The following is a 13,146-nucleotide window of genomic DNA, read 5'->3' as shown; positions in this document are numbered from 1 at the left end:
TTTTTTATAAAAGTCAAATTTTTTCGGAACCAATTTTTATATTATGTTATTTTATATGTTCTCTATAACAACACTTCACTATAACATTCAAAAATATTCGGAACAAATGAAGTTGTTATAGAAAGATTTGACTGTAAAAATAAAGTTACGCCAGAGGGGTTTATTTTTATTTAAAACAATGAATTTGCGGCAAGTTTCTCTGTTTGTTTGATAGAGTGGTGTCCATCCATTGAAGAAAAGCGTTATGTGCCGTATTTGAATTTCAAGCCAATTTAGTGTTGATATATATAGCTTTCGCTTCTATTTGATCTTTTGATAAAGACGATTAAATAAGCACAATTATATCAGTACCCACACTGCAGGCTATAGCTAGCGATCGACTAAACATAAATTAGATAAGTTTAGAAGTATAAATTTTTTAACAATATCAAATTTAGGTTTATATTAAACGAAGCAGATTCAAGATTTAATATCAGTATATATCCATATGCACAATATATACCCACACATGACACATATATGCAGTAGAACTGTACAAGGCAGGGAATGTGAGTGCATTCACTTCTACGTACACGTGATTCACTTTTAGATTTTAATTGGTGTTAATAATATCCTAATATGTAAGTATTAAATTAAATATTAAAAATTGCATAATGTTTAAAAATGCATGAAAAAGGCGAAAACTATTTGGCCGCATCAATTGCCCAATATTGTTTTACCCCAACCGGTCTACCCATGCCCAATATATGAGATTGGGTAATTTTTTGTTACCTTAACCGTTATTTCTTTTGATGTGTATGAAGACTGAAGAGTAACATTTAAACAACTGCACAGATTCTCCTGATCAAATGCCATTTTCTATTTGGTTGGATGCTTTGAGGTTAAGATAATTCAAAGGGCAAACGTGTACTACTTTTTTTTTTTACTTAACCGATCTTTATTCATTCTGGCTAAATTCTATTAAGCTTGAGCAGAAAAATACTTTTCGATGCCCCTGTCTTTGTTGTGGGAAATTACAAACGATAGTAGTATAGTACTATATTTGTTTGTTTAACTTGAGCCTTATTAATTACTTAATTAACACAAATTTCAATCAGATGACATCTTTCATTTTGTTTTATCTTCCTTATTCTATATAACAAGGACAAAAAGCCCTGAATGAAAGAGAACATCTATAGGAATATGCCATCTACATGCGATACTGATCTGCATCAAATCCTTCAGTTTAGCTCAGTGTTCAATAATTTTTTATTGCTCCCAGGTGTGGGGTTGCCGAGTTGGATATTTATACACGTAAATATGTGCTTGAAATAAACTATATTTTCAATTGATTATCAATTAATTACCTACGAAGTATTTTCTTTTCCACTACCCAATTCATATTTAGAACTTCTAAATATTTCATATATATGGTTTGCTAAGTTTTATTACCAAAATACTTTTCATCCGGCCTATCTGTATAAATCAGCACCTCTTCATAGCACGTTGAAGTATATTATGACGTTTACAGTTTGATTTGCCTTGATAAAAATTATTCTGAACGATTGCTTTTATGTAAGATTTATTACTGCACTAAGCAATTAGTGAAAATTGGAATAACATGAGAAATGAAAAGGGACAAAAAGATTGACAAATCAGAATTTAACTATTAACCATTACGTAAGCGCATAAATTACAGATAGAAAATATTCTTAACCACTAAGTGTACAAATTAAAAGATTGAGAAATCAGAATTTATATGGGTCCGGTAAATATTATCTAGGTCCTGTTTTCCTTTGAAAAGGATTTTGTTGGGTTTAAGATTGTTATAATTTATAATAGAGCGAATGGGAAATAGAGGGAAAAATAATTTTTTTTTTAATTTTCCTCTGTGACAAAAGGATGTTGTCCCATAACGGAGGAGTAAAAGAGTTTTGATGAGTATATATACAATTGTACTTCTTTAGCTCTTAAAGAGTTAGGGAAGAAGGCAAGCCTCACGATGTTATCATTGTCGCTCGGCATTGGTTTGGATCAAATTTATTTGTTAATATTAAGATTAATGTAATATTATTTTAATCCAAATTAGCTGTTATTATAACGGTAAAATTAGTTTTCATCCGTGTTTGATTTTTCCGTTAGAATTTAAATTTGGCGATTTGCGTAATGGCAGTTTTATAAAATAACCATTTTGAGTTGCAGCCTTTAAATGAAGAGTTGCACTCTTCGGTATTGTCCAACTTTTTGGCTACAAATACATGAACTTTCCCACAAATTTTCCTTACGAAAATTTTGATTTCTCCTTCTTCCTTCTATATTGTTTTTAATAGAAACAAAGCAGTAACTGTGATTTGCTAACGATCTTTGAGTTCGCTGGTCACTGGGGTTTGAAGTACCGCTACACCAGTGAGGGTAATCCGTTCTATTCTGGGAGGAAATAATCCTAAACCTCGGGTACTAGGAGGGGATTAAGTTCCTTAAGGAAACACTGTGAATTCAGTGGGCTTGGATTAATTTTCTGTCTCTTCTACATTTTTTATTTTACTTTGCTTCTGGTTCTTTGAATATATTTTTGAGTATATATTAATAACAAATTTCACACGATGAATTTGTTAAATGTTGAAGAATTAATGGAGGACATGAGCTCGATAGGAGCTCTAATGGAGGAGTCGAGGATACAGAGAAGAGAGAAGAGCGTGTGTTGAAGCTTCCAAAAGGGGAGCTGAAAGGAAATGAATTCAACTCAATTAAAAAATAATATTTGTCCTTATTTATACAATTGAATGCATTAACTCACTAACAAATTTAACCAACTGAAAACTGTCATTTAACAACTAACAACTCACTAACAACTCTATAAAGAATCAACAAAAGAATTAATTAATACAATGCTATATACAGTCTATAATCTCAATACCCCCTCCCTCAAGTTGGAGGTAAGGAGCTCACCGCCAATTTGCTAAGGAGTGTGGAATGTTTGACTCTTATTAGAGACTTAATAAAGATGCCAGCCAGTTGGTCATTGTGGAAATATGATGCAAAAAAATCAACCCTTCTTGCAGTTGATCTCGCACCAAATGGCAATCCACTTTGATATGCTTCATACGCTCATGAAATACAAGATTCTTTGCTATATGTAGGGCAACTTAGCTATCACAGAAAATAGAAATGGGCAAGTACAATAAAACAATTAATTCTGCAAGATGTTTGGCTAACCAAAAGTTATCCAACCACCATCCTAGCTGATATATATTCAGCTTGGGCAGAGGAGAATGAGACAATGGGCTGTTTCTTTGATTTTCAATTAATGGGGTTGTCTCCAAGCAATACAATGTATTCACTAACTGATTTTCTAGACAGGGGTTAAGTTGCCCAATCTGAGTCATAGAAAATTTTGACTTTATAATCTGCACTATTGGTAAAATTATCCCTAAATTTGGATCACCTTTCAAGTACCTCAGAACATGATATGTAGCCTTTAGATGTGGCTCTCTAGGACCTTGCATGTATTGACTAAGATGTTGTACACTGTAGATAATGTCAAGCCTAGTATTTGTGAGAAAATTTAGTTTCCCAATTAACTTCTTGTAGTAAGAAAGATCTATCAATAAGGGTCATTCATCCGCTTTCAATTTCACAAAGGGATCCGGAGGAGAGGTTATGGGAGGACAGTCTACACAACTAAATTATTTTAAAAGGTACACATTGAACTTTCTCTGTGATATCAACACTCCATTATCTCTGTATTGAATCTCCAAACCTAGGAAATAATGAAGCCTCCCTAGGTTCTTTATTTTGAAGGTGTCATGCAAAAATGCTTTCAAACATTCAATCTCTTGACGGTGAGTTCATGTGATGAGAAAATCATCAACATACACAGTGACAAACACCACTGATCCTGCAAAAGAAAACACATTCTCATAAAATATTACATCTCTTGAAACATGTATTTTCTTTGTGGCTAGATCTAGGACCTTGTAACCTTTTGTACCAAAAGGATACCCTACAAAAACACGAGGAATAGACTTTGATTCAAACTTATCTTTATGGATTTTGAGAATGGTAGAAAAATATAGGCACCCAAAACTTCTAAGATAGGAATAATTTGGTTTATTTGGTACAGTAACTCAAATGGGCATTTGTTTTTGAGTGAGGATGAAGTTAGTTTGTTTATCAGATAGGTTGAGGTCAAGATGCATTCTCCCCAATACTGCAGGGTAAGTTTAGATTGACATAGGAGTGCCCTAGATGTTTCCAACAAATATTTGTATTTTCTTTTCACTGCACCATTTTGTTGTGGTGTATATAAACATATTTTCTGATGTACAATATCCTCTGATTGAATGAATAAAGTGGCTTCAGAATAGGTGAACTCAAAGTCATTATTAGTTCTTATAAACTTAATAGTATTGTTGAATTAGTTTTCTATCATGGCAGAAAAAGCCTTAATTTTGTGAAGGGCATTGCTTTTGCAGCTTAGCAGGTGAGTCAGTGTGGACAAGCTATAATCATCCACAAGAATGATGTAGTATTTATATCAATCATGTATTGTAGCATGGTAGGTCCCCATGGTCAATGTGTAATAGTTCAAAGATCTTAGTGATAAATATTGTTCTTTCTGGGAGGGGTAGTCTAGTTTGTCTTGTCATTGGTCATATATGACAAAGGAAAGGTTGTTTGGATGCAAAATATAACTGGTATAAAGAAAATTCCTTTCATTTTGACAAAAGATACATATCCTAATCATTATGCCACAAGAGATCAATCATGTTCTTAGAAACCAAAGAATATCAGAGATACATGAATCACTTTTATTGTTGGATGTGTTATTACAGAGTGGTGTGAATGTGAAAGTGAGTTATTCTCATTACTACTGTGAGATGGAACAATAAAAGTATATGCAACGGGATAGCATAATGTGACTTATTTTTATCAGTAATATGAGAAGAAAAAAGTGAACTAGATGTGTCAGGAAGAGTAGAACCAGAATTGTAGGTATTTGAGCAATGGAAGTATAGACCAATCTTGGCTTTACCAATCTCTAGTGGCCTCTTCAGTGAAGGCCCAGTAGAAGTTTGCAAATAAACTTAGTAAATACCACAATACAATCAAGCTACACTATTAAGGAATGGACTGATATTAAATTGAATTTGAAGCTAGGCATAAAAAGGACTTTTCTAAGGCTAAACTTAGGACTCAGGATCACATCACTAATTAGTGTCACCTTTACTTTGTATCCGTTAGGCAAGGTAACTAGTTATGTTAAACTAGAGTCATGATGTTGGTTAGTAGTGACTTATTTTAGGTCATATATTTTGTGGCTCCGTAATCGAGTATCCAAGAATCATCATTTTATTTTGAAAATTCACATAATTGATCACTAGAATCAAAAGAAGTAAAGCATGTTGAAATACTTGTAAAATTTACAGCTCCTCAGTTTATGTTGGTACTTCCGGATTTGTCTCCTCCACCTTGAAAACTTTCCAAGATACTACGTAGATATCCATATTGCTCTTCGTCAGATTGTGCATAGTCCGACCATGATCCTAATTCTGAAGGTTGTTTCCATCTTCTCTAACTGCAGCTTCCTCACTTAATGACCCAAACACATTTGCTGAAACTCTTTTTCCCTTGTTGAATTTAAAATTCTACAAAAATCTATGAAGCTTGTAAAATTTCTCCTTAATGTGCCCTGGCCTTTTGCAGTAATCACAGAACAAGAAAGGTCTATTGGCAAAATGATTTCATCTATATCCATTCTTTGTAGTACCATTTCCCTGCAGAGTATAATTTGTTTTGAAACTGTTGTTTCCTGGTATGTTTGTATTTAAGGTAGCAGAGTCCATCAAAAATTGGTTGTTTGGCCTAACTTTTCTTTGCTTTTCTTCCTGAATGAGATGGAGAAGGCCTGAGCTATAATCGAAAGTGGATTCATCATTGTAATTTTTCCTCTCAGCACATTATGTCCTTCATTTAGGTCCATTAAGAATTGGATTAGCCTTTTGTCCTGCACAACTTTGTGCATGTTTTCTTTTGCTCCGCAGGTACACTGGCAAGCACACCTAGCATGTGCATTTAGGTTATTGAGTTCTTCTCAGAGTTTCTTTATTTTCGTATAGTATCCAGTAATGTCTAAACTTTCTTGACTCAGGTAATTTATTTCTTTTTGGAGCTGATACAGCTTGGCATCATTAGTCCGATCATATTTGTCTTCTAATTCTTGCCAAAGTTTCTTAGCATCATTAACATATTGTAGATTATCTATTAGGGCTTTATAGAATGAGTTTAAAATCCACGAGGTCACCATGTCGTTGCATCGCTTCCACTGGCCGAAAGTAGTAGAATTGGAATCTGGCTTCTTACACTTTCTGGTGATAAAGCCTGCTTTATTTTTCACCGAAAGGGCTCTAAGGATTCCTCTTCTCCAGGATCTGTATCCGATTTCGTCAAAGTCCACCGACACCAACATAGATCCGGCACTTTCGGATGGATGCATGTGTAGAGAACTAATAGAATCTAGGGTTGCCTTATCTGCCGTCGGCGTTTCCTCATCTCCGACCATGTTTTTGACTTATCAAAGTTGAAATTGTTATCGGTAAGAAGCGAATTAGTAAGACAAGTCAGCCAATTGATCTATCATTGCACAAAAATCCTATTTCCCCAAATTTAATGAGTAATTCCTATATGGTCAAAAATGAGAGTGAACCAGAAGGAGAAGGTTATAGGATTTATGCCTGAGCTCTGATACCAAGTTAAATGTTAAAGAATTAATGGAGGATATGAGCTCTAATATAGGAGCCGGGGGATACAGAGAAGAGAATGTACCGAAGCTTCCCGAAGGAGAGCTGAGAGGAAATGACATCAACTCAATTAGGAAAATAATATTTGTCATAATTTATATACGTAATTGAATGTTGACTAACTCACTAACTAGTCTAACCAACTGACATATGTTATTTAACAACTAAAAGCTCACTAACAACTCTATAAAGAATCAACAAAAGAATTAATTAATGCAATGCTAATACAATGCTATGTACAGTCAATAATCTCAATAGAATCTTATCCTCGATAACAAGTAACGAGTAGTTTTACACGAGCACCACAAACATTTGGCTTTGATCTTAAGTGTGTGTGTGTGTAAATATTTATATATATATATATATATATATATATATATATATATATATATATATATATATATGTGTGTGTGTGTGTGTGTGTGTGTGTGTGTGTGTGTGTGTGTATATATATATATATATATAGAGAGAGAGAGAGAGAGAGAGAGACTATTAGTCTAATAATAAGGAGTCTAATTTTCATTAGCAATCCAATTTTAGTGTTAATACTAAAATTATATTCTACTTAGCATATATGATAATAACCTTCCTACTAAATATAACTAATTTATATGTAAATTAAAATATTTCTTCTATTTTGCTCTAGGTAATTAAATAAATTGGTAGGTCTATTATAGCGTAGAATTTCATATCTTTATTTAATATAAATTCTTCTAGATTTATGCTCAAGCTTCGAGTAAATATTCTATGTTATAGCCAGAAATATTGATGGGCATGAATTCTCAGTAATTTTGAGACTGTTTTTATATATTATGAATCTTACTCGGTACTCCCTTGTCTGTATGTGTGCGCGTGTGTCTCTTTGTGTATGTCTATATATATATTCACAAAAATATGGGGGTACCACATTAGGCATAAGACGATCCAAAAAATGAAGGCTCACTAGCTAAAGGAAGGAGGTGAGATAGGTAAGAAGTAGCTTGCTTCCAAACTGGCCCGGCTGCGAGGAATCAAGAGATCTTTGTTGGTACTGACTTGGATCTTGGGTGATGGATTAAGGTGGCCAGAAGCGCAGTTGAAGCTTGGCTCTAGACAATAGGCTAGCAGTATTGGCTACACGAAGCGCTTGCTAAGCGTGAAAGAGTCGGCCTTCACCACTTGAGTCGTACGCGGGGAAACTCATACGTGCGGCCATGTTTTGTAATGGGATGCGTGTGTGTGTGTATATACCCACTAAAATTTTAATAAAAAAAAAGTTTTAATAGAAATTTTTTATTGACGAGCTACATCAATTGCACCTATTAAAATAACTAAAAGGATTATTGATTAAATTTGAATTCAAAGTTTTAACAGTATAAGTAAATTTAAATCATGAATCCCCATCTATTAAAACTCTTTGGGCAAAACATTTCTTAGTCTTTTTTTAAATACAAAAAGACTTATGATTCATTTGCTTGCTTGAGTGGGTATTGCTTCTCGTATTGAATCATCAAATCCTATTCAATTTATATTTAATCTCCTTGTCAGTATTGTATGGGTAAAATATGTTCATATTTAATGTTCGTATGAGAAAGTGACACGTAGAGCTAGAGACAGAAGACAGTCGGGCCTAAGAGCAATGATCTCGCTTGTTATCGGAGAGAATGATATTTATAAAGGCGAAGTAAATGCCAACCACCTGGTAATATTCAATGAAGAATATTCTATAATATTAAGTACACGATTCGTTACACAGAATAAGGCATTTAATGTCTACCGTTACACATTCTTTAATGGCCCTCATAATTGTTATCAGTCTCACCACGAAGATTCTATCAGTTGTACTCGCAACGAGGGGGACGACGCCATGCCAGTTCACGGTAGGAAATATCCACAACATGTTTGAGAGGCAACTCCAGATGATGCTAAAGACGAGCACAATGTCGAAACAGTGAGGATTCTGAGGGAGCAACAAAAGGCTATTATGGGATATCTCTCACGGCAGGATCAGGTCATGATGGAATTAAGGCATGCATTGTCGGGTGTTTCCAACAATACGAACGGAAAAGGTCCAATTCCTCTCGGTGTTCATGCAAATCAACAACGCAAATGGTCGATAACAACACCCCGAGGGGCGAAGTCAGCTTTGACAGGGCCGGGGGGAATGGTAGTAGTTCTGGAAAGAATAATGAGAACGATCCCTTTAAAGCGAACTCATGCGGTTTATGAGGGAAATAAATTCCCCAATGGATCAAATTCCGAGTGCAATACTCGTACTGAAAGGACTGGATTCAAAGAAGTACACCCAGTTGTCGTACAAACCGAGCGCCGCTCCAGAGTTGATCCTGAAGCTGTTCAAAGTGTCAGATCTGCCGAAGTATGATAGGACTTCAGATCCCCAGGAGCATATCACCACCTATACAATGATGGTGAAAGGAAACGATTTGGCTCCGCACGAGATTGAGACAGTTTTATTTAAGAAATTCGGGGAGATCCTCACGAAGGGAGCCCTAACGTGGTATTTACTCTTGCTCGAGCATCCTATAAACTCATTCGAAATGCTCATGGATTCTTCCATTAAGGCCCATGCCGGAGCCAGGAAGGTACATGCCCGAAAGGCCAATATATTTAGGATTGCATAAGGAGAGTCTGAATTGCTGCAGGAGTTCATGACCAAATTCCATAAGGAAAGGATGCTACTATCGGTTGTACCAGATGAATGGGTAGCTGAAACATTCACTAAAGGTCTGAATCCGAGGAGTTCCGATGCTTCCTGAAAATTGAAGGAAAGTTTGCTCGAGTTATAGGCAAAAAAATGGGCAGATGTTCACAACCAGTACGAATCAAAGATAAGAATTGAGGATGATCAGCTTGGTTTCCCGACATCAACCAAGGGTCGGGACCGAGAGAAGAATAAAGAGAAGTAAAGAGATGATTTTGAATCAGATCGGCAGTCTTCAAGGGGTCGATTTCTGCCCTATGAAGGGGCCGAAGTACGCATCATAGGTTTTTGATCGGCAAATAGATTCGCTACCGATAGAAGAATTGATCGTCGCCGAAATAATAGGTCATTGCAGGATAAAGAGACATCGGGTTCTTGAGATTCCTCCTATACCAGGATTTTCGAGTACAACGTTAACGTTAGTGTGGTGGAGCTGGTGTCAGCTATGAGGAACATCAAAGAGGCACAGTTCCTAAAGCCAATCTGGGTCCACTAATACACATTTAATTTTATCATGGGGAGACGACCCCCTTTCGAGGTGATAGACGACAATCTGGGTTATAATATTATCTTGGGGAGATCATGGTTGCACAAAATAAAGGATGTGCCATCAATATATCACCAGTTGCTGAAATTACCAACTCCCGAAGGAATTAAATAAATAAGAGGCGACTAACTGGCAGTAAGGGAGATGAATGCAATATTAGTTTCTAGTACCAAAGGGAAGGAGCATGCAACGTAGAAATTATAGGAACCAACGCCTGCTCCTGAGCTGAGCAACGTAGAGGTAACCCGCTTGCTTGATATTGGTTCAATCCGAGAGGTAAAGTATCCTGACTGGCTAGCTAACGTAGTAGTAGTTCCAAAGAAGAATAATAAGTTTTGCATATGCATAGACTATAAGGATTTAAATAAGGCATGCCCAAAAGACTCATTCTCATTGACAAACATTAATCAGATGATTGATGCGACGACCCGTCACGAGTTAATGAGTTTCCTCGATGCTTGGTACAACAAAATCAAGATGAACCCGGAGGATCAGGAAAAAACTTCGTTCATAACGAACTTTGGCACATATTGTTACAATGTGATGCCTTTCGGGCTAAAGAACGTCGAATCCACTTATCAACGGCACGTAAACAAAATGTTTGAGAAATAAATAGGGAAAACTATGGATGTTTACATAGATGATATGCTAGCTAAGTCTTTGAACGCAGGTGACCATCTGAAACACCTGCAAGAGACCTTTGGCATTTTAAGAAAATACAACATGAAGGTTAACCCCGACAAGTGTGCGTTCGGGGTCAGTTTCAGTAAGTTCCTGAGTTTTCTCGTATCGCAAAGGGGGATCAAGGTTAACCCCGATAAAATTAATGACATCGAAGACATCCTGGACCAGCTATCAAGCATAAAAGAGGTTAAAAGGCTAACAAGGAGACTGTCCGCTTTGAGCAGATTCATTTCTCGGTCTTCAAAAAAATACAATCATTTCTTAGCACTTCTCAAAAAGAAGAATAACTTTGAATGGACACTGAAATGTCAGCACGCTTTGAAGGATCTGAAAAGGTATTTGTCAAGTCCTTCGTTATTCTCAAAGCTGGAGGAAGACGAACAACTACTGATCTACTTAGTTGTCTCGAAGGTAGTGATATGTGATGTTTTGGTCTGCGAGGATGAAGGTATGCAATCTTCTATTTATTATGTAAGTAAAATTTTGACGGGAGCAGAAACGCGCTACCTACATCTGAAAAAATTGGCCTTAGGCTTCGTAGTTGTCGCTCGAAAGCTAAGGCCTTATTTCCAATGTTACCCGACAGTTGTGTTGACTACTTTTCTCCTGCGGAATATTCTTTTAAATCTGAACTCTCAGATAGGTTGGCCAAGTGGGCTATCGAAATGAGCAAATTTGACATAGAATATAAACCCAGTACTGTAATTAAATCACAAGTTTTGACCGACTTTGTGGCCAATTTTAGTTCGATTTTTTTTCTTTGGCTACCAAAGAAGCACTAATAATGTTGGAATCGACATCAGGAGTTTGGACCTTGTTCATGGATGGAGTTTCCTATGTGAAAGGGTCGGCACTCGATATAGTGTTAACCACGCCCTCGGGAGAAACCCTAAGGCAGGCCATAAGAACTATTCCTCTTACTAACAATGAAGCGGAGTACGAAGCATCGATTACAGTGCTCGAATTGGCCCGTGGACTAGACTCCAAGGTTATAGAAATCAAATGCGATTCCCAATTGGTAGTAAATCAGGTTTACGGGATCTTCGAAGCCAAAGAGGAACACATGCAATAATACGTAATGAAAACCCATGCTCTAATCGCTCGGTTCTGGGGATGGTCAATTACACATATCCCTAGGGAAGAGAATACGAAAATAGATGCACTAGCTAACCTTGGATCGTCCACAGAAATGAAGGGATCGGACTCCGATAGGGCTGTGCATGGATCGGATCGGATTGAATTTAGCATATTTCGGATTGAAATTTCGGATTTCGAATTCCACAAATTGCAATCCGAATCCGATCCAAATTATATCGGATTGGATCGGATTTTTAAATTTCGGATCGGATTGGTGATCGGATTTTCGGATCGGATTGTATGTATTATTAAGGAGTGTGTATAACCGTATATGGATAATGGATGTTACATAATACAATAGCATTTAAAATAACAAAAATAGCAAACAAATGACTATAAATTACAGTACCTCAAGATTTTACTTTTGGCTTCATTCCAATTAATAAATATGTTACTAATGTCTAATAGTATAGTATTGTAACTGGTTAAAGCTGACAGTCTCATTGTACTTGCAACCCATAAAGGTACACAATATTGCACAAATTCATTTCCCAGTTGAAGCATAGCAGAAGCATAGCTAACAGTTACAAGAGCAGAAGCATAGCAGTAGCATAACACAAGTCCCTGCAATAACTGTGGTACTTTTCATTCTCATTCAATCCAGATTCTTTTACGAACCAAAATGGAAGAAACACAAGAGCAGAAGCATAGCTAACATTTCAAGAGAAGGTAATAATTCAACAGTTCAACATGTCCATAAACAAAACACAATCTTCAGAATAAAATAAAATTAACTAAAATCCCAAATAGCTGTTTAATCACTAATGAACTAAAATCCTCAACCAGAATTCCTTAATGCAACAGCCTTAAGTTCTGGCACACCTGGCACACTGGAACTGAAATCCTCAACCTGGCACACTTTCAAGTTCTGCAATACTACACTTGTCAAAAATGAGAGAATCAGTAAATGTGTATCATGTCAAGTTGGGCAGCCTGTGCAGCAACCTAATGCAGCAGTTTGACTGCTTGGTGGTAGAACAAAACAATACAATAGAGAAGGCTTAATGCAGCAGCTTGGTTCAATTTATTATAAGGCTTAAGAAAACTTTTAACATGCCACGAACTCGTACCTTTTATATGTCGACGATGCAAGGCTCTCTTTCGGTATTAATCAAGTCTGTAGAATAAAATAGTAATAGAATAAATTAGTTTAAAAATAATCTAAAGAAACATAACATAAGTATACATTAAACACAAGTAAAGTAATAGAAGAAATAAGATAGTCTTACCCGCTTCAAGTTGTTCAAGATTATCTAAATCTTCTTCAATTTTAACCGGAGTTGTTGATTCATTCCGAA

At 36.0% G+C, this 13,146-nt stretch overlaps 1 protein-coding gene across 1 annotated transcript; it reads right to left on the bottom strand.

The window, feature by feature from the left end:
- Nucleotides 1-6,073: 6,073 nt before the first annotated feature.
- On the bottom strand, nt 6,074-6,541 carry LOC138875926 (uncharacterized). The gene has a single exon (XM_070154805.1). The coding sequence runs from the start codon at nt 6,539-6,541 to the stop codon at nt 6,074-6,076; it is 468 nt and encodes a 155-aa protein (XP_070010906.1).
- Nucleotides 6,542-13,146: the final 6,605 nt, after the last annotated feature.

Source organism: Nicotiana sylvestris, chromosome 8 (assembly GCF_000393655.2).
Source record: "Nicotiana sylvestris chromosome 8, ASM39365v2, whole genome shotgun sequence".
Lineage (NCBI taxonomy): Eukaryota > Viridiplantae > Streptophyta > Magnoliopsida > Solanales > Solanaceae > Nicotiana > Nicotiana sylvestris.
Note: the sequence above shows the minus strand (reverse complement) of the source record. Positions and strands in the feature narration are given on the sequence as shown.